General features: G+C 36.7%; 2 protein-coding genes across 2 annotated transcripts in view; one reads left to right on the top strand and one right to left on the bottom strand.

Annotated features, from left to right (window-relative positions):
- The window catches only part of LOC137657021 (beta-1,4-glucuronyltransferase 1-like), a 289,570-nt gene that overhangs the window by 9,881 nt on the left and 259,689 nt on the right, over window positions 1-20,000 (top strand). The gene's annotated exons all lie outside the window — the stretch shown is intronic.
- Window positions 1-20,000, bottom strand: part of LOC137657220 (toll-like receptor 13) — an 88,724-nt gene that overhangs the window by 27,482 nt on the left and 41,242 nt on the right. The window contains 2 exon segments of the mRNA XM_068391562.1: window positions 7,675-7,791; window positions 8,379-8,483. Of these exon segments, the coding sequence (XP_068247663.1) occupies window positions 7,675-7,791; window positions 8,379-8,483 (222 nt within the window).

Below are 20,000 nucleotides of genomic sequence, written 5' to 3'. Positions count from 1 at the left end.
CTACCTGTTGAGTCATCAGTAGCCATTATCTGGCCCTTCCTAGTCCAAGCTTGGGGGGAGAGAGGGCTGGGACGCTGATCATATGGATATATGGTCAGTCTCTAAGACATAGTCCTTGTCCCTTGCCCCTGCCATTCATGAGTGACCTTTAAACCCTAAAGTAATGGATCCAGGTTACGAAGATAATAAAGATTATTTTCTTTTTCACCGCTTCCATATTTTTTTGTCATCGATATCGAATATCATTTACTCATAGATGGTCTTTCTTATGCAGGGAGACTCTACCTTATCTAGGGATACCTTACTTTATCCACGAATACGGTTCTTTATCCAGGAATACTTTACGTTATCCATCGATACTCTTATTCAAAAATACTTTAGATTTATCCAGGGAAATTTTGTGTTATCCAGGAATACTCTATACCTTATCCATGTACTGTATGCTGTACATTATCCATGGATACTTTACCTTATCCATGGATACCCTACCTTATTCAGAGATATCCTCCATATATACTACTATATACTACGTTTACTGTAATTAGGCTGTAATAAAATTCTAACCTATGTTCGTCTAACAAAGGAACATAGCCTAGTTTATCCCTAGTGTTCTCCAGAACTAATTTTAAGTAACGTATAGGCAACAAATGGGGCGACAATACACCTTTAGTTGCTAACGTGATAGCTTCTACATAATCCTTGGATTTCTCAATGAAATGTGCAATTCTGTTATGTATGTGATCTATCTTTGAATCATAATACGTTAATGTTGCTAACAAATCCTGTACTTCCATAATTTGAACGATATTATCTGAATGTTCATTTAACAAATCCATAATTTTATTGATTGAAGCTAACTGATCCCTTAGTTCTGACATAATCAATTCATCTTTATGAGTCAAGAACTCAATTTTCTTATTTTGATTACTAATTTTAAGACGATTGGAAAGTCCTAAACCTAAACTTGCAACAGACCCAAAGATGCTTAATGCAGCATAAATGAACGGATTCCGTCTTTCTTTTTGTTCGTGTCCTACAGTCCACATCAAAAGGTCATAAGCCAAAGATCCTGTCTCTCCAGTCTTATTCTTTAAGTCATCAGATAGCATCTCTGCAATTTTTAATGTTGAGCTAAGCAAACTCTTAGTAGTCAAATGAAAATGTCTCCTATGCAACTCATCCAATGATGCAGAAAACCTTGAAATGGCGGTTCTTAAGCTAGTGACATCATTCTCTTGAAGAAAAATTGCTTGCATATGCACTTCGACAATTACGTTGGTTGATGTAATAAAAATGTCTTCTTGTCTTTCAACTATATTTCCATATTTAAAATATATATTCTTAGTCTTAGAACTCATCCCATACGAAAAAAATGTCTGAGCGAACAATATCACTCCCAACAACAAAAAATTCATCTTGGAAACCTGTAACGAGAAAAAACATATGTAATTACTCCTGTATTAAAAAGAAAACTTTTAAATTGAAATTAAAATTTTTCCTCACTTCTTTTTAATTTCTTATGTGAGACAATGGTACTATTCTCTCATCCGTGGGTTGGGCTACATTTTGAATTCTAAACCTATTGGCCGTTAATATTTCCAAAATGTTAAATGGGCCTTCAAACTTAGGTGTTAGTTTATAGTTGAGCCCTTTTCTGACATTGATTTGAATATAGATGTTATCACCCACGGTATATGTTTTAGTTGGTTTCGCTATTTTATCATGATTCCTTTTCATTATGATTTGTGATTCTTCTAAATTCTTTCGAAGGATATCATATCGACTTATACTTGCATTTATACATTCTTTTAAAGGATTTGATAGATTAGTTGTAGGCGTTAATACATGGAAAGGTGTTCTAACTGGGGTACCATACAATGCTTCATGCGGTGACATTTTAATTGATATATGATATGAATGATTCAGAGTACTCAGTGCCGCCGGTATTGCAATATCCCAGTTGGGGTCTGATCCCCCTAGTGTTACCCTTAATATATTTAATATCTTCCTATTTGCTCTTTCCACTAGCCCATTCGACTCTGGGTGATATATCATGGTATTGATCTTCTTTATTTTGAGGAATTCACACAATGAGGTAAGAAAGTGATTATTAAATTCACCACCCGAGTCTGAGATTATCATGTGTGGAATTCCATGTTTACAAATGTAACACTCGTAAAACTTCCTAGCGCATTCAATCGCAGTTTTAGTTTTAAGCGCTATTAGTTCTGTATATCGAGTTAAAGCATCTATAATTACTAAGAGGTGCTTATTCCCTCTGTCTGACTCGTAAAATCCTGTTAACAAATCTAAATGTATTCTTTCAAAGGGTTGATTGGGAACAGGATAAGTTCCTAAGCTAACAGGTGTTTTCGTATGCCCTTTGTTTTCCTGACATGTGCGACAATTAGCTATGTGTCTTTTTATATCTGTAAGCATTGTATGCCAATAAAACAATGATTTGGCTTTCTGTGACATTAATGAGAACCCAGGGTGTCCATGTAATGGATTTGAATGCAACCAATTCAGGACAGTGGAAACAAGTGAGTTTGGTACTACTACCTGGTCGTTAGTTACATGTGGTGTATTGCGGGTTTTCCTTGTCACAGTCCTACACAGAATATTATCTTTGATTACATAATTCTGCTGCTTATACTTTATATATTCTTTTTCTTTATGATTGCCTTTCAAAGCATTTATAATTGTTTCTATTTTCTGATCTTTTCTTTGCTCAGTCTGTAACAATTCAGCACTCCAGCCTAAATCTTCTTGTTCAGATATTGTTTTTACAATAGGCATGGATGTTGATATATCTATTAATTCAGCTAAAGACTCCGTACAAGATGACACGGGGTTGCGTGATAATGCATCCGCAATGATATTTGCTTTCCCAGGTAAATACCCGATTCTTGCGCCAAAATCTTGAATGATTAAATGCCACCGAGTTCGTTTAGGGCTGTGATTGAAGCCTTTAAAGAACTCTGTTAGTGGTTTATGGTCAGTAAGAACCTTAACGGGATAACCGTAAATTATGAACTTAAAATGCACTAGCGAATTAACAATAGCTAGTCCTTCCTTGTCTATTACTGCATATTTACTTTCGGAAGTTCTCAATTTTCGAGAATAGAAAGCTATCGGGAAAAACTGTTTATCATATTGCTGAAGCAATACCCCTCCCACTCCTAAGTCTGAGGCGTCTGTTGCAATGAAGAATTCCTTACCGAAGTCAGGAAATTTTAAGATAGGAGAACTACACAGTTCATCTTTCAAAGTATTAAACGCCTGTTGATGTTGCTCAGACCATATGAAATCTACGCCCTTCTTCGTAAGATCAGTTAAAGGAGCGGCTATTATTGAATAGTTGCGTATAAAACGCCTGTAATATCCACTACAACCCAGAAATTGCTGTATTCCCTTGACATTAGTAGGTATGGGAAAATTACGTATAGCCGACACCTTATCATGGACTACTTTAAGACCTTGGCTTGACACCATGAAACCCAAATATACTAATTCTGTTTTGAAAAATTCACACTTACTAATCTTTACCCTTAAGTTATGTTGTCTTAATCTCTGCAGTACTAGTTCTAACTTACGTAGATGTTCTTCTAAGGTGTTGGAAAAGATTACAAGATCATCCATATAGGCATGCAATATATCCCCTAACAAGTCTCCAAACACTATGTTAATCATTCTTGTAAATGTTATAGGAGCACAACGTAAACCAAAAGGCATCCGTAAAAATTCATAATGTCCCCTGGCTGTGCTGAAGGCTGTGTATGGGATACTATCTTCTTCTAATGATATCTGGTGAAAGCCTTTAAGTAAGTCCAAACTGGTAAAATATTTATTCTGACCTAACAAAGACAAAATATCGTCAGTACATGGCACTGGGAATCGATCAGGGATCGTTTCCTCGTTTAGACGACGAAAGTCGACACAGATACGCCATGTTCGATCTTTTTTCGGTACAACTATTAAAGGAAAATTATAAGGGCTATTTGATTTTCTAATGACTCCTTCCTCTAACATTTTACCTACTTCATCATTTATTTCATTCTGGAATTTCATAGGGAGTCTGTACGAGGGTACATATATAATTTTCTGTTTGTCTTTTAACCTTATTTGATGCTCGATCACATCTGTTTTCCCTAAGGATCCATCCGTAGTGGAAAAGACATCTGTATATTTATTTAAAAGTTCAAAAATTTTCTGCTGAATTTCTTCGTCTTGAATGTCCTTACTGATTTTATTTTTAATAGATCGTAAAAGGGATTCATCCGCAACTGATTGAGAGTGATTGATTTCAGCAACGGTAAGAATACGATGTTTATAAACTTCTACATCCAAGATATGTTGATTTTTGTGAATTACTAAAGTGTTATTTAAATGATTACAGACTTCGATATTACATTGCTGATGTGAGCCTACTGTATAAATAGCTTGTGTGACAGACAATCCGTTGGTTTTCAAAGTATCGGAAAGGATTAATATTTCAGATCCCGGTAGTGTTTTCTTTATTTGCACTATTAAATTCGAAGGTATGTTTGGTTCGATATATTGCGTGCAAGATGATATTACGGGTGAACGAGAATTCTGCTGGGTCGCGTGTATTATTTCTTTATTAGTGAGACAAGTTATTGGTTCTTCAACGTACGTTACGGTTACATTTGTCGTCTCCTTATTATCCAAAACAGACTTTAAAGTATTAGAAGACTTATAGAATTTCCCTTTGATATACACGCCGTGCTTTGCAGGAGCTAAGATAATGTTTTGATTTCCCATAGATGGGTATCCTATAATTACAGCTGGATACATATTAATGTTTTTCACAACAACAAATGTATCGGCAAACGTGCGATTACCGACTCTGAACTGAATATGAGTTATGCCTATGACGTTTAATTCATTATTTCCTATACCTGAAAGTCTGATTCCTGATTTTTCAATCGGAAAGTTCGAAAACAACAAATGATGCGTCTTCAAATCCATAATATTACGTGGACTACCAGAGTCAAAAAATAACGTAAAGGATTTGTGTTCTAAATTTACAGCATATAAGGTTGGCCGTAACTCATTTTGGCTTATTATTGTATGAATTCGTTGCAAATCTACGGGAGCATGCACTGTTTTACTTAATTCGGCCGTGTGTTTCATAGGAAAATCTATTGTCTCACATTTATCTGATAAAACATTAAATTGATTATTCAATACTATTGATGTTGACATAAATGACCTTGACCCAACATCACTCTCTTCCCCTCTAGAGTTAACTATGTGGTATTTGCTTTGTTCTGCACATTCTGAAAATTAGGCTGACTTTGCGAGGTCTGGTTTGACGGCCCAGGCTCAGCGATATTTGAAGAAGTGTTTGTTTGTTTCGGACTCTGAACTGCATTGACATTTTGTTGTTTCTTCTTATTGTTAAAATGAGGATTTTTCTTTTTATTTCCATATGGAACTGACTGTGGAATTGACTGTGTATTTCTAGGATATTGTTGTGTCTTACGCGCGTAACATTGACTATAAGAATGTGATCCTGTGTTGTGAACTGAACAAAATTTCGTTCTACAGTCTGCGCTTATGTGACCTTGACGTTTGCAGTTGTAACACGTCACTCCCGCTACTGGATTATTAATTACGTTCACTGTTTGTGGTTTTGTTTCATTCTTAGCAAAAACTTGAGTTAACACGGGATCGAGATCTGGACACTTGGACATGTGCTTCTTTATCTGTTTATAGACATCCAATTCCGTACTTGCAGGCATTAACTTCTTATCAAAGCACCGCACTAAAGCTTCAGGCAACATAAGTGTCATGCAAGTTAAATACATTAATCGTAAAAAATCTTTCACGGAGATATTATCGTTAGTAACCCAAGTGGAATTACCTAAAATGTCCTGATATTCGTTAAGCCTATCAGCTATGAGAGCTGCTCTCTCAACAACATTAAGCCGATTCATAGTGGCTTGATTAAGTGTATTTCGTAACGTTAACACCACATCCAAAGCTTCTTCACCCCCATAGATCGCGCGTAACCTAACTTTGAAATCATCCCATGTAACTGCTTCCTGAAATGAAACACCTCTTAAATACGCACTCGCATCCCCCTTAGAAAAATCTATAAAACTTTTAGCTTCTTGTAATTGTACAAAAGGATCTACGATTTGTTTGGCATTTAAATGGGCATCAACGGATGAAATCCATGACTCCACATTTTGTGGCAAGAACCCGTTGACACGGCCTTGAAAAGGAAGGATTGCTGACCTGGCATTTACAAGCGTCACAATTGGAGGAGGATTAGCCTGGCCTACACCACTAGGTCCAGGGGTAGGGCTGACAGGAGGAGCCATGACTGCTGTATTCTTTTTTTTTTCTATCTCTTTGACCCCTTTCAATCCTATCAAAATATCTATATGAGTACAGACGCCCACTGCGTAAACGCATATGTATAATAAAATTCCCCCAACAATGTTACTAATCCCAATACATTTCCCCCCAAGAGTTTATGAAAGAAAAAGGAATTAGCACAAAGAAAGAAAAATTCTAAATGAGAATTCGGAGTTTCTTATAACAAAGTTTAGGAATTCACTCACCCCAGTAATATTTGACTAACGACTTGTGACAACTACACTTCACTGCACAAACTGAAATGAATACAAAATCTTTGTACTTAGCTTTATATGTAGTCGAGTCGTCTCTCTCTCTCTCTCTCTCTTGATGTTTTGTTAGCGATGTCTCGTTCTAGTTTCTTGTAGAATGTAGGTCTTCCTGGATATGTTTTGCAATAGTTGAATGCCAGTCCTTGGGTTTCCTAGGATGTTGATTGAAGATTCTATTTGTATACTAACATATGTTGGTGTTAGCATTTTCGTTGGACTCAGTCAAAATTGTAGATATTTGTAGATAGTTCTGAGTTCTTGAAGATCTTTATCAGGTATTACAGCTTTTATGTTGAAGTCTTGAAGATATATCTCTGGTTTTACAGCTATTTATTTTTGAAGTCTTGAAGATATTTCTCTAATTCTTAGAGTATAACCGCTGTCTTTGAGTTTAAGCGCTGCCACCATTTATTGGTGTGCTACTGTCTTAAGCACACATTTGAGTATGAGTTGTTTTCAGATGTATTTAGATGGTTTATTGAACACATCTTGGTGGTTTTTTAAGTTTTATTGTATATAAACAACTGAGTTAAACATCTCCATCACTGGAGGAAGCTGTGTTGGTCCACATGACCAATTCTGGTGAAGTTTAGACAAGAACTGAACAAATTACTGATATCCCAAAAATCGTACACTTGCTTTAATTTGGATAAGTGACGGAATCGGAAGACACCTGCATCCGGTGACGTCACAAACTTTCACACGAAGAGTTAATGTGTTGACACTAAGAAAGAATGACAACTCAGCATCTTACATCCTGTACACAATTTGAGTTGACCATAGCAAATCTCACGGCCAGCTCTTCCAACCAACATGACATATTACGTCATTTGTTTTAAACATGTAATATTACTATTCTAATCATTACATATCCAGGGATACTCTACCTTATCCATTGATACCCTGACTTATCCAAATGGGCTACCTTATCCATGGATACTACCTAAGGATATTCCACCTGGAACGCTCTACCTTATCCATGGATACCCTACCATATACAAGAATATCTCACCTTATCCAAAGACAGGCTGCGAAGATTTTTCATTTTCGACAAGTTGACGTTGCCCATGTTGAAGGCCCTGGAAGCATCGCCCCCTGTATACGTCGGGTTCTCTATCATCGAGAGTTTCTGTGAAGGAACAACTGAATATGCAGTGTAGTCGCCTAATGTCTCAAGATTTACATGTTCGTGAGTTTGTACTTTACTGTTTTATTTGGTGTATATATATATATATATATATATATATATATATATATATATATATATATATATATATATATATATATATATATATATATATACACAACAACAACAACAACAATAGAAAATGCACCTGTTTCTCAGATATGTTTTTATTCATGTCTAGCGTTTGACCTCTTATCCTCACCACGCTTTCCAGTGCGGATTAGTGATGAATATACAGTGCGTATATATATATATATATATATATATATATATATATATATATATATATATATATATATATATATATATATGTGTGTGTGTGTGTGTGTGTGTGTGTGTGTGTGTGTGTGTAGTCTATATACAGCATGTATATATGTGTATATATACATACATTTATATGTGTATACGTATGCTCTCAAAACAGCATTTATGTCAAATTAACCATAAACTAATGTTATTTAGAAATAAAGGAATTCGACGCGATCGAAATATCTCTCTTGAGAAACGACCTCAAAGGTAATTGAACATACCCGAAGGGAGGGCAAGAGAACAGCTGCTGGAAAACTATGCAGGTAATTCCCGTCGAGGTAAAGCTCTTCCAGAATTGGAAGGGTCTCGAAGGTGTTTTCGTCAATCTGCCGAAGAAAAAAACAAAATGTGGTTGTTAGTTGGGAAATAGTGGATTGTTATCGCTTTAGCTATTTGTGTAATAAGGACAGATATTCTATTGTTATTATTATCATTATTATTATTATTATTATTATTGTTGTTGTTGTTGTTGTTGTCATTATTGCTTGGTAAGCTAAAACCCTTGTTGGAAAAGCAAGACGCTGTAAGCTCGAGGTCTTCAACAAGGAAAATAGCCCAGTGAGGAAAGGAAACAAGGAAAAACAAAATATTTTAAGAACAATAACAACATAAAAACAAATATCTCCTTAGTAAACTATAAAAACTTTAACAAAACACGAGGAAGAAAAATAAGATAGAATAGTGTACCCTCAAGCAAGAGAACCCCAACCCAAGACAGTGAAAGACCATGGTACAGAGGCTATGGCACTACCCAAGACTAGAGAACAATGGTTTGATTTTGGAGTGTCCTCCTCCTAGAAGAGTTGCTTACCATAGCTAAAGACCCTCTTCTAGCCTTACCTAGAGGAAAGTGTCCACTGATTGAGCCATGGTAGAATCAACTGTTGGGATTTTTTCATCGAAGAGGCATTGGTTCGTGAACTTTCCCAGACAAGCATTTATCATAAAAATTTAGATAATTATATTGTAATTAGCTGACATTGCCCTCTTGTCAATAGAGTTATTGATAATAATTTATCTTTTACTACCCTTTTACCATTAAACTTAATTATTATTATTTAATTGGCATCGCTAACTGCTAATAAAATTATTGATTGTAATTCATCGAACCTTGACCTTTCGACAGGAAAATTATTGATTGTAGTTTGTATGGTATTACTTTTTCGCTAGCAGAATTAATAATTGTAATTTAGCTCCCATTGTCTTTCGCCAATAAAGTTCATTATTATAATCCAACTAGCATTGCCTATCGCCAGTAAAGTTAATGATTGCAATTTATCTGATATTACCATCTGCGTGTAAAATTTAGTATTGCAATTAACTGATATTGCTATTCGCCTTTGATGTTAATTATTGTAATTTAATTCACATTGCTTCGCTCCGGTAAAGTTATTGATTATAATTCAACAGACATTGCTGTTCACCAATAAAGTTATTGATTGTAATTAACTGACATTGCCATTAGTATGTATAGTTATTTATTGTTATCTGACATTACCATTATCCAGTAAAATTAGTTATTGTAATTGATCTGACATTGTCCTTCCTCAATGTATTCACACTGAACCTAGATAACAAGAGCTATTTTTAGGCCACGTTTATCATAAACACTGAACTCCGGTGGTGAGATTAACGGAGTTATCTGCGGAGTCAGTTGGTGATTATAATGTGATTACAATAAGTTTTTATTTATTCCTGGCATTCTTTATGTTTGAACATGCTTTATACTATTATGGTGGCCGATATGGTAATGTCCCTGACTGGTGAACGCCAGACTGGTGTTCTAGTCCCGCCCAAACTCGTTAGTTTCTTTGGTAACCGCAGCTAAGGATGAAGGGTCCTGGCATTCTTTATGTTTGAACATGCTTTATACTATTATGGTGGCCGATGTGGTAATGTCCCTAACTGGTGAACTCCAGACTGGTGTTCTAGTCCCGCCCAAACTCGTTAGTTTCTTTGGTAACCGCAACCTCACCTTCCTTGTGAGCTAAGGATGAAGGGTTTGGGGGAGCCTCTAAGTCTATCTGCTGAGTCATCAGCAGCCATTGCTTGGCCCTCCATGGATCTAGCTTGGGTGGAGAGGGGCCTTGGGCACTGATCTTATGTATGTATGGTCAGTCTCTAGGGCATTGTCCTGCTCGATAGGGCAATGTCACTGTCCCTTGCCTCTGCTATTCATGAGCGGCCTTTAAACCTTAAACCTTCAAACCCGTTCTTTTTTCATATTCTGGGGACCGCCTTGACTTTGAATCCGCGATTGACCTCTGCAGATCTGTGTAAATCTTATTAACTTAAAAGGGGAAGATAGTCCACAATTTTTCTTTACAACCTTCAATTTGAATTCGTCAGCTGACTTTATAATTATTTTGTATCCAGTACGACTGAATTTACATGAATTACAAAGTTACATAATGTGACGTTCTTCTTCATTAAATTCAAAGATTATTTTTGCTGTGTAATTAAAAATTAGCTGCTATTTAAGGTCAGGATTTCGTTTATGGAATGATTAGTAAAATACCTTAACCTGGTTTTACCATCTTCCATAGCCTGAAAACCTTCTCCATCTACCAACTACAGACTTGAGGTTCTTTTTATTAAATACAAAGATTATTTTTACTTTGGAGTTGAAAATTAGCTGATATCTAGGTCAGGGTTTCGTTTGCGGAAGGATTAGTAAAATATTTTTACTTGGTTTTTACTGAAACCCTTCTCCCCTACCAAAGCAGAGATTCTTAAGGCCCTTCCACACGGTGGGCAGCCACTGTTACCTTTTTTTTTTTTTCTTTTTTTTTTTTTTTTGTGTGAGTGACGACCACGAATGTAGATGACGTTATAGATAAGGAAATAACGGGCAAACCATTTAAGTGCCCTTGCCCTTTGTGGACGAACTGGATGGGCGCCTGACTATTGTCTGAAACAACATGACTGCACAATGGCCTCTGACCCAAGTCAAACGTTCGCCTGTCTGTGCCTACTGTCTTCCTTAGACTGTTTGATCTGGTAACACTGTTTCAAAGAGTAAGAATTACGGGCAAATCAGAGTGGGACCCCCCTGCATTTGCCCCTTGTAAGGAAGGCCCTTATGTGTGTGTTTTTCAGTGACCTTGTTATTATTATTATTATTATTATTATTATTATTATTATTATTATTATTATTATTATTACCGACCTACACCCCTAGTTCGAAAAGCGGGATGTTAAAATCCCAAGGGATCCAACGAGGAAAATTAGCCCAGAGGGGAAATGAAATAGATAAACTATATGAGAAGTAATGAATAAAAATATAAAATATCTTTATATCAGTAACGACGTTGAAATAGATCTGCCTTATGTAAACTAGAAAGAGAAACTCATGTCACCTTGTTCATCATTAGAACATTTGCTACATGTTTGAAATTCTGAAGTTCCACCCATTCAACTGCCTGATTAGGAAGATCATTCCACAATCTGGTTGTAGCCGGAATAAAACTTAAATCTATCCTGGAAAAGGTTTCTGGAATCAGTGATTGACTGATTGATTACTCTAAAATGGCGTCACAACGACTTTGAACAAAAACTCCTAGGTATTTGAAAATAAGTCATCGAAACTTGAGATGCTCACTCCGTGTAGTTATTCTTGTCATAGGATGATGAAACCATTATCCTATGAATGGCAGAGGGAAGGGAGAGTGACATTGCCCTAGCAAGCAGGAAAATGCCCAAGAGACTGACTATATACAATGTGATCAACGCCCAAGCCCCTTCTCCACCCAAGCTAGGACCAGGGAGGGCCAGGCAATTGTTGCTGATGACTCAACAGATAGACCCATTAGGCTCCCTAAAACCCCCCAGATCTTCGCTCACAAGGATGGTAAGGTTGCAGACACTAAAGGCACTAACGAATCTGAGTGGGACTCGACCCTCGTCTGGCAAACAACAACCCCTAAAGTGGAAGAGATAAGATGTCGGAAGAGGAAGATAAACAGGACGTTTCTTGTACCTCGTTGAAGCAATAACGCCTCATTGGTTTCTTGATAACTTGTTATAAAATGTTCGATCTTGAAGTAAATGGAGTATTACTGGTCACTTTTACCATATATATATATATATATATATATATATATATATATATATATATATATATATATATATATATATATATATATAGTATATACACACACAACTGCCTCATAATTTCTCGCTTTCCTCATACTGTTTGGATAAACCTATCCTCAAAAGCCTTCATTCCAGGTGATGTGATATACTGTATAATTGAAGAAATGAGGTATCTCGCTGATACATTGTAAAATATATTCGGCGACTAATAACAGGAGATATTTTCACAACCCATTTTTTTTCTGAAAATAAAGAACATATGAACAAATAAATCAATGGAACGAAAAATCAACTAAAAGATTTTCCCTTCGGAATATTTCCTTATTTTGATTCATCTCTTCGAACGAAGAATTTGGCGAGCAACGTCATTCTTCTCCTTGACAGTGATTGGGCGCTGTTCGGGGTGTCATAATTTGACGCGCTCTTTTTCAACTCTTCTTCTCTTTTCTTCCTGGAAGAATGGCTCGGTCCTCCGTCATATTTCTCATCCGTAAGTCGTATATATTACGGTCTTGGAGATGTATCTTTTTTATTATTAGCTTTTTCCTACGTGTTTCAAAGGAGAGCTATATTTTTTAAATTCGTGTCTCATGCTGATATTGGATGGGAATATATTTGCGTTAATATGCTATAATTTTTTAATATAAGAGAGAGAGAGAGAGAGAGAGAGAGAGAGAGAGAGAGAGAGAGAGAGAGAGAGAGAGTTATTTAATAACTGAAGGAGTCTTATTCCATGGCTAATATTTACTAATCTTTGATTGTTTACCGTTTTATTGATAACCCTTCAGTTTAGAAAGCCAATGAATAGGAAATGTTATCTCACTAAATAAAAGAAAAACATTTCTGAATTGGAAGAACTTGAAGATGTCTCGTACGAGACTCTTCATTGGCATCGTGTCATATTGTAAAAGGGAAAAATAACTCGAATTTTTGGGGGTGCTTCGCTGCTCTCAATATATCGATTAGGTATTATTGGTTTCCTATTTGCTGAGAACTGTGTCTTGTGATTTACAAGAGATCACTTCGAGATTTCATGCTCTGCATGTCTGGTGTATGAGGGCAGAGTATAATCTGTAAAGAATAGGCCAGACTATTCGGTGTATGAGTAGGCAAAGGGAAAGTTAGCCGTAACATGAGAAAAATCTAATGTAGAACTGTCTGGCCAGTTAAAAGACCCCCATAACTCTCTAGCGGTAGTATGTCAACGGGTAGCTGGTGCCCAGGCCAAGCTACTATCTATGCTTTTCTGTTACAGACAGGGTTGTGAATCTCCTTATTTCTATCGATTTTCAATTTAAAGTTAGAGTATGTATTCAAGATTTCCTTATATTCCAGTGGATTCTATATCTTCCTTATATGAAATATGTTTAAATGTATACTTTCTTGAATGTAGTAATGAAAGGATATTATTAAATGGTAGCAGGGTCTACAAACAAGAAAATTCTTCTAATTGCTTTAAAATGTTTGTTGAATGTTCATGCAATATTATGGGAGATCATAAAAACAGGTCTTCTGATTTCAAAAAGAAAAAGATATAATTAAGTGGTTGAGGGTGTTTGCCAACGTCAATTTCTTTTTCTTACAAGTTTTTAGAATATCCTAAATTTTCGTTTACTCTCGCTTCCTCAGTGTTATTCCCATCATTATTCTTTCCATGGCTATTTGAGTTGTAACTAGCTTACGTTCTAAGTCTTTATATATTTTATTATATATAAGCATTCAAATATAAATAATCATAAACTATTATAATGGAGCAACAAAATTTGTATATATATTTTCTTAATTTCGTATTCCAGTGACGGACGATAACACAACAAAACACAATGGGACATTTTGATGCTTTTTGGGGTTCCTTCCTAAAAGGTCATTGAAAAAATCCAAAATAAAATGCTGTGGAAATTTAATTTTTCGAAAAGTTAGAAGCAATGACAAAGATAGAAATACATCTTGTTAATCTGCAGATGTAGGAGCTATTAATCGTAATCTTTAGCTTTTAAGCAACTGTCCATTTGAAAGACCCCGTTAGATAATTGATAGCATTCTGATTAGCATCTGAATGACCTAGTGGGTACAGTTGGACACAGGAATTCCTGGCACACCTCACTCTGAGGATGTGCACCATGTCACATACTTACTGCACTGCGAATAACCAAACATGGTGTAGGAAGAGATGGCAGAGGTGGATGGCGGGCTACACACAGGAACTCACCATGCAGTAGGGGTGTGGGTGGCACAATTCATCAGAACGATGCGGGAAGAGGGGAGCCTGCCCTGCCAGCGGGGAGGGGGAGCCCCGCCCTGCCAGCCAGAAGGGGGAAACCCCGCCCCACCGACCAGAATAGGGAAGCCCCAGCCTGCCGGCCAGAAGGGGGAGCTCCACCCTGCCAGCAGGAAGGGGGGAGCCCCGCCCTGCCAGCGGGAAGGGGGGGAGCCCCGCCCCGCCCTGCCAACGGGAAGGGGGGAGCCCCACCCTGCCAGCGGGAAGGGGGGAGCCCCACCCTGCCAGCAAGAAGGAGAAGCCCCACCCTGCCAGCGGGAAGGGGGAGCCCCGCCCTGCCAGCGGGAAGGGGGGGAGCCCCGCCCCGCCCTGCCAACGGGAAGGGGGGAGCCCCACCCTGCCAGCGGGAAGGGGGGAGCCCCACCCTGCCAGCAAGAAGGAGAAGCCCCACCCTGCCAGCGGGAAGGGGGAGCCCCGCCCTGCCAGCGGGAAGAAGGGAGCCCTGCCCTGCCAGCAGGAAGGGGGGAGCCCACCCTGCCAGCGGGAAAGGGGGAGCCCCACCCTGCCAGGGGGAAGGGGGGAGCCCCGCCCAGCCAGCGGGAAGCGGGCAGCCCCGCCCAGCCAGCAATATAAAGTTCTTGTATCTAGGTTATTTTTTAAAAAAAAAACATGAAGACCTTTTGGAAATCACTAACAGGCTCCAAAATCCGAAAAGTCTTCAAAACTCCCCCAACTCCTTATTTGACTCCAATTTGTCTTTCATCATCAATAGGAAATTTGAATGCTTTCCTGTCAGAGCTCCAAAAGATTCTTAGTCTCTCTGTTAGGAGAAATATGAAATACCGGTGCATTCCCAAATCGGCTTCAAATTGTCATTCGTCTCATGCAGAAATGTTAGAAAAGGTAAAAAGATCGTTTTGATTATTTTATTGACCAACCCAAATTTGCAAGCTTTTATCATTGACTCGCCATGAGGCTATTAAAAAGGAAACAAGATTTGAGTTTTGCAGAAAATGTTTTGGTGAAAGTTAAGAGAATTGTTTGAAAGAAAACCAAAATACCTCGTCATAAAGGGATCAACGACAAGTGGAATCAGGAAGGCAGTCATGAAAAGCAAAACAAGAATCTTGAAGACTGATAACTGATTTATTTGAAAGGATTCGGACAGAAAATACAGGAAGAAGGAGGCAGGAAGGATAACGGAAGAGAAGAAATAAAGAATCTGAAAAGGAGGAATAGTTATTATTTGTTGATCATTTTACGATACGGCGAATTTGAAAGGAGAAAGTAAAGTCCCTAATATTGAAGATCCAAAAATAAAGATTGTGCAGAATAAGGCGGAAACTGCACAGAAGTAGAGAATATTGAAGGACCAGAGAAAGATCTAAAATTCTTCAATCTGAAGTATTTTTTTTTCTCTCTCTAAAAAAGGAAGGACTTCTAAGGAGAGGCACTCCAAATTGGACGTTATCCTTTTGGAAATCCTTAACAGGCTCCAAATCTAAAATAGTCTTCAAAATTCTCCCAATTCATTGTTCGACTCCAATTTGTCTTTCGTCATCAGTAGGAAAGTTGAATGCTTTCCTGTCAGAGCTCCAAAAGATTCTGTCTCTCTGTTATGTGCATTTCCAAATCGGCTTCAAATTGTCATTCGGCTTGAGCAGGAATGTTAGAAAATGTAAAAAGATTATTTTAATCGTTTTATTGATCAACCCAAATTTGCAAGATTTTATCACCGACTTGCCTGTGTGGCCATTAAAAAGAAAACAAGATTTGGGTGATGCAGAAAATGCTTTGGTGAAAGTTAAGAGAATTATTGATTCTGCGACTTTGGAAGAAAACCAAAATACATCGTCAAAAAGGAATAAATGACAAGTGGAATCTGGAAGGCAGTTATGAAAGGCAAAACAAGAATCTTCAAGACTAATAATGGATTTATTTGAAAGGATTCGGACAGAAAATACAAGAAGAGGAGGGTGACGGGAAGGAGAACGGGAGAGAAGAAATCAAGAATCTGAAAAGGAGAACTAGTTATTATACATTAATCACTTAACGATTGTGCGGATTTGAAATGAGAAAGTAAAATCCATAATGTTGACGATCCAAAAATAAAGAGTGGGCAGAATAAGGCGGAAATTTCACAGAAGTAGAGAATATTGAAGGATCAGAAAAAGCTAAAATTCTTCAATCTTCAAGGAAGAACTTCTAAGGAGAGGCACTCCAATTGGACGTCTTCCGGTTAGCACGCTCTTATAAGAAAAATAATTACATAGGACCGACGAAGGAACGGGTTTGGGATCGGAGATTTTTGGTTTACGGTGCCCCGGATTTGAGGTTCGGGCTCCAGCTTCGGTCGTCATTTTGTGTCACCCTCATCATCATCTGTCTGTAGTCAGTGTTCGTGTCATCCAACACAAGTAACAGCTTTTAAAAGATACCACAAACTCTCCAATCCCCTTAAGGGCTGCCAACGCAAGGTCCGCCTTGTATGTAGGCGGGTCAATCTGAATCATCATCATCAGAAGAGGTAATTTGAGACACGAGACCTCTTACGGTCGTTATAAAAAGGATATTTTAATTGGAAAGGGATCAATGGTTCAGTTGGGTTCCGTTGACATGAAACGCCTTCCAGATGTTCGTCAAAAGAAATTCGACCAAGAAGCTCAACGGCAGGAGGAGAGGAACTGGCCAAACGAATACTCTGAGGAAAGAGTTCGTTGCCCTTTATTAGGACCCCTAAAAGATTGATACACTATCGGGACGTCAAAACAAAAGATAGCTTACGGGGTACCTTCACACGCGCACACACATACACACACACACACACACACACACACATATATATATATATATATATATATATATATATATATATATATATATATATATGTGTGTGTGTGTGTGTGTGTGTGTGTGTGTGTGTGTGTGTGTGTGTTTGCCGTATATTATATTCACACCTGTTACTATTTTGCTAATTTATATGATAAATTAATTAATGGGGGCATAAAACATTAAAGGATATTTTGTATAATTACGTTTTGATATAGCTGATCATAACAGACAGTAAGTAAAGTATTGAGAAACTAGATCTTCCTCATTTCTGTTTTTCTGAGGCTAAGGTAACTAGTTTAGCATTTAAGTCCGATGGAATTAGGACACTCTTCATGGATGTTGATGCTTATGGAGGTGTAGAGCCAAATGATATTTTTCCTTCGTCTTTTATAAAGACCACTGATTTCTTAGCTCTTAAGTTGTCTGCTATTTTCTTCAAGTGATAAAGTTATATATATATATATATATATATATATATATATATATATATATATATATATATATATATATATATATATATATATATATATATATATGTAAATATGTATATATGTAAATATATATATAAATATATATGTGTATATATATATATATATATATATATATATATATATATATATATATATATATATATATTATATATATATTCATATGTGCATATATATATATATATATATATATATATATATATATATATATATATATATATATATATATATATATATAGAGTGGCTATAATACTTAATTATTTTATGCTCATCACGTGTTAGTTTCTGTGATTTCTTCGCACACACACACACACACACACACACACACATATATATATATATATATATATATATATATATATATATATATATATATATATATATATATATATATATATATATATATATTAGAGTGGCTATAATACTTAATTATTTTATGCTCATCACGTGTTAGTTTCTGTGATTTCTTCGCACACACACACACACACATATATATATATATATATATATATATATATATATATATATATATATATATATATATATATATATATATATTATGCCTGTGGTAGAATTGGGGAATGTGTTTGAGGTAGCTCTAACCTGCTGATTACCGCCCAATTTCCGTCACTGCCATATCTGATTTTTTTTTTTTTTTTAATGTGGTTGGCTTAGAAAGCAAGAAGCTCTACTGTATGCATATGCAGATGGTGCTACTCTCCTGAATTTAGATCTCAATATACAAAACTCATAACAACTAAGGTATCTGTTTTTAGTGTACTGTAGAACAAAGGCCTCAGATACTTTATCCCATGTCTGGGTTTTTTTTTTTCTGGCTTGATATAGTTAGATCATTATCTTTTGTAGTCCTCCATATACCTTAAGTGCTCTGTAGAAAGATTTTCCCGTTTTTTTTTTTAATCAACCAAGATATTTTCGTTAACTGGAATAGTGATAAAGGGATGGGGCATAAATTGTATGAGAAAAAATCTGAGTGACACCATTTATTCATGGAAGCATGCTTCACAATGCAAGTTTTTTTATGGAGATTGTAATATCAAAGAGTAAGGGAAATGGAATACAGCGCTCCAAATGCCCTATCCCTGTATCCAGCTATTGAATATCTTGTCTTGGCTTCACGCAAATATCAAATAGTTCCAGGTTGGAATGGTCCAGTGAAGGTGTTTCATGCTGCCGCTCGGGAGAGATTTCTTTTCTGGAGGGATAGTGAGAAGCTAGGAACTAATATTGACGGTCTAAGACGAGCACCGGAGGGGGAGCCCATTCATTTTGAAAATAATGAGAATGTTTGATAAATTATGATTAAAAAATGAGAGAAAGGACCACAAATGTTAAAGAGTGAAAGAAAGGACCACAAATGTTAAAGAATGAAATAAGGGAACAAAAATTTTAAAGAATAAATACCTGAGAAGACATGTCAGGGGATAGAGGAAGAAGCTCAGAAAATAAAATCTGAAGAATGAGAAAAAATGTCTAGGAATCCAATGGTATCGCTCCTCGGCTGTGTGATTTAGTGATTAAAAGGACAATCAAACTTTTATTTTCGAGATATGTTAATATTTGGTTTATCCCTTTCCCGCTTACTGTATCAGCTGTAGAAATTATGGTTCAACTATTATCTTGATAGGCGGAGGAGCTGGTATGGATGGCTATTGCTCGAACACTCCGAACTAAGGCTTCACGGAGTGATGTGTTTTTCGCTCGTTAAGCGCCCATATACCTAGAGTAATTCACCCGGTCCTTACCCCACATCCAACACCTCATAGCTGTGCTAATTTGGGCACTTGATCACTGTAAACAGGGACTTTATCATACAGAGTTAAGCTTATTTGAATCAAGACTGAGAGAACGTTGTGCATGAAATTGATAAGAGGTCAGTTTGATCTCTGGGCAATGTAATTTCTCAAGATAAAGCTACTAGCAATTATATAATCATTGATAACTTACAGTCAGGGTATTAGCATGGGGAATAATTTTGTGCTTATGCCATCTGCAAATGTATTTTCCGGCAATTTATAGGAGAATACATTTTGGGAAAATAGGTATATCATAGTTTCATGAGAAAATTTCGGAAAATTACGTCGTTCTGAGACTAAAAAGCTTGTATTTTTAATATGATTTGTCAATAAAACCAATTTCTGATAGCCTTTGCCAGAATGTAATAGCGTCCTCATTTACCTCCAATTATT

Source organism: Palaemon carinicauda, chromosome 18 (assembly GCF_036898095.1).
Source record: "Palaemon carinicauda isolate YSFRI2023 chromosome 18, ASM3689809v2, whole genome shotgun sequence".
Classification (NCBI taxonomy): Eukaryota; Metazoa; Arthropoda; class Malacostraca; order Decapoda; family Palaemonidae; genus Palaemon; species Palaemon carinicauda.
This window is presented reverse-complemented; position numbering and strand designations above follow the sequence as displayed.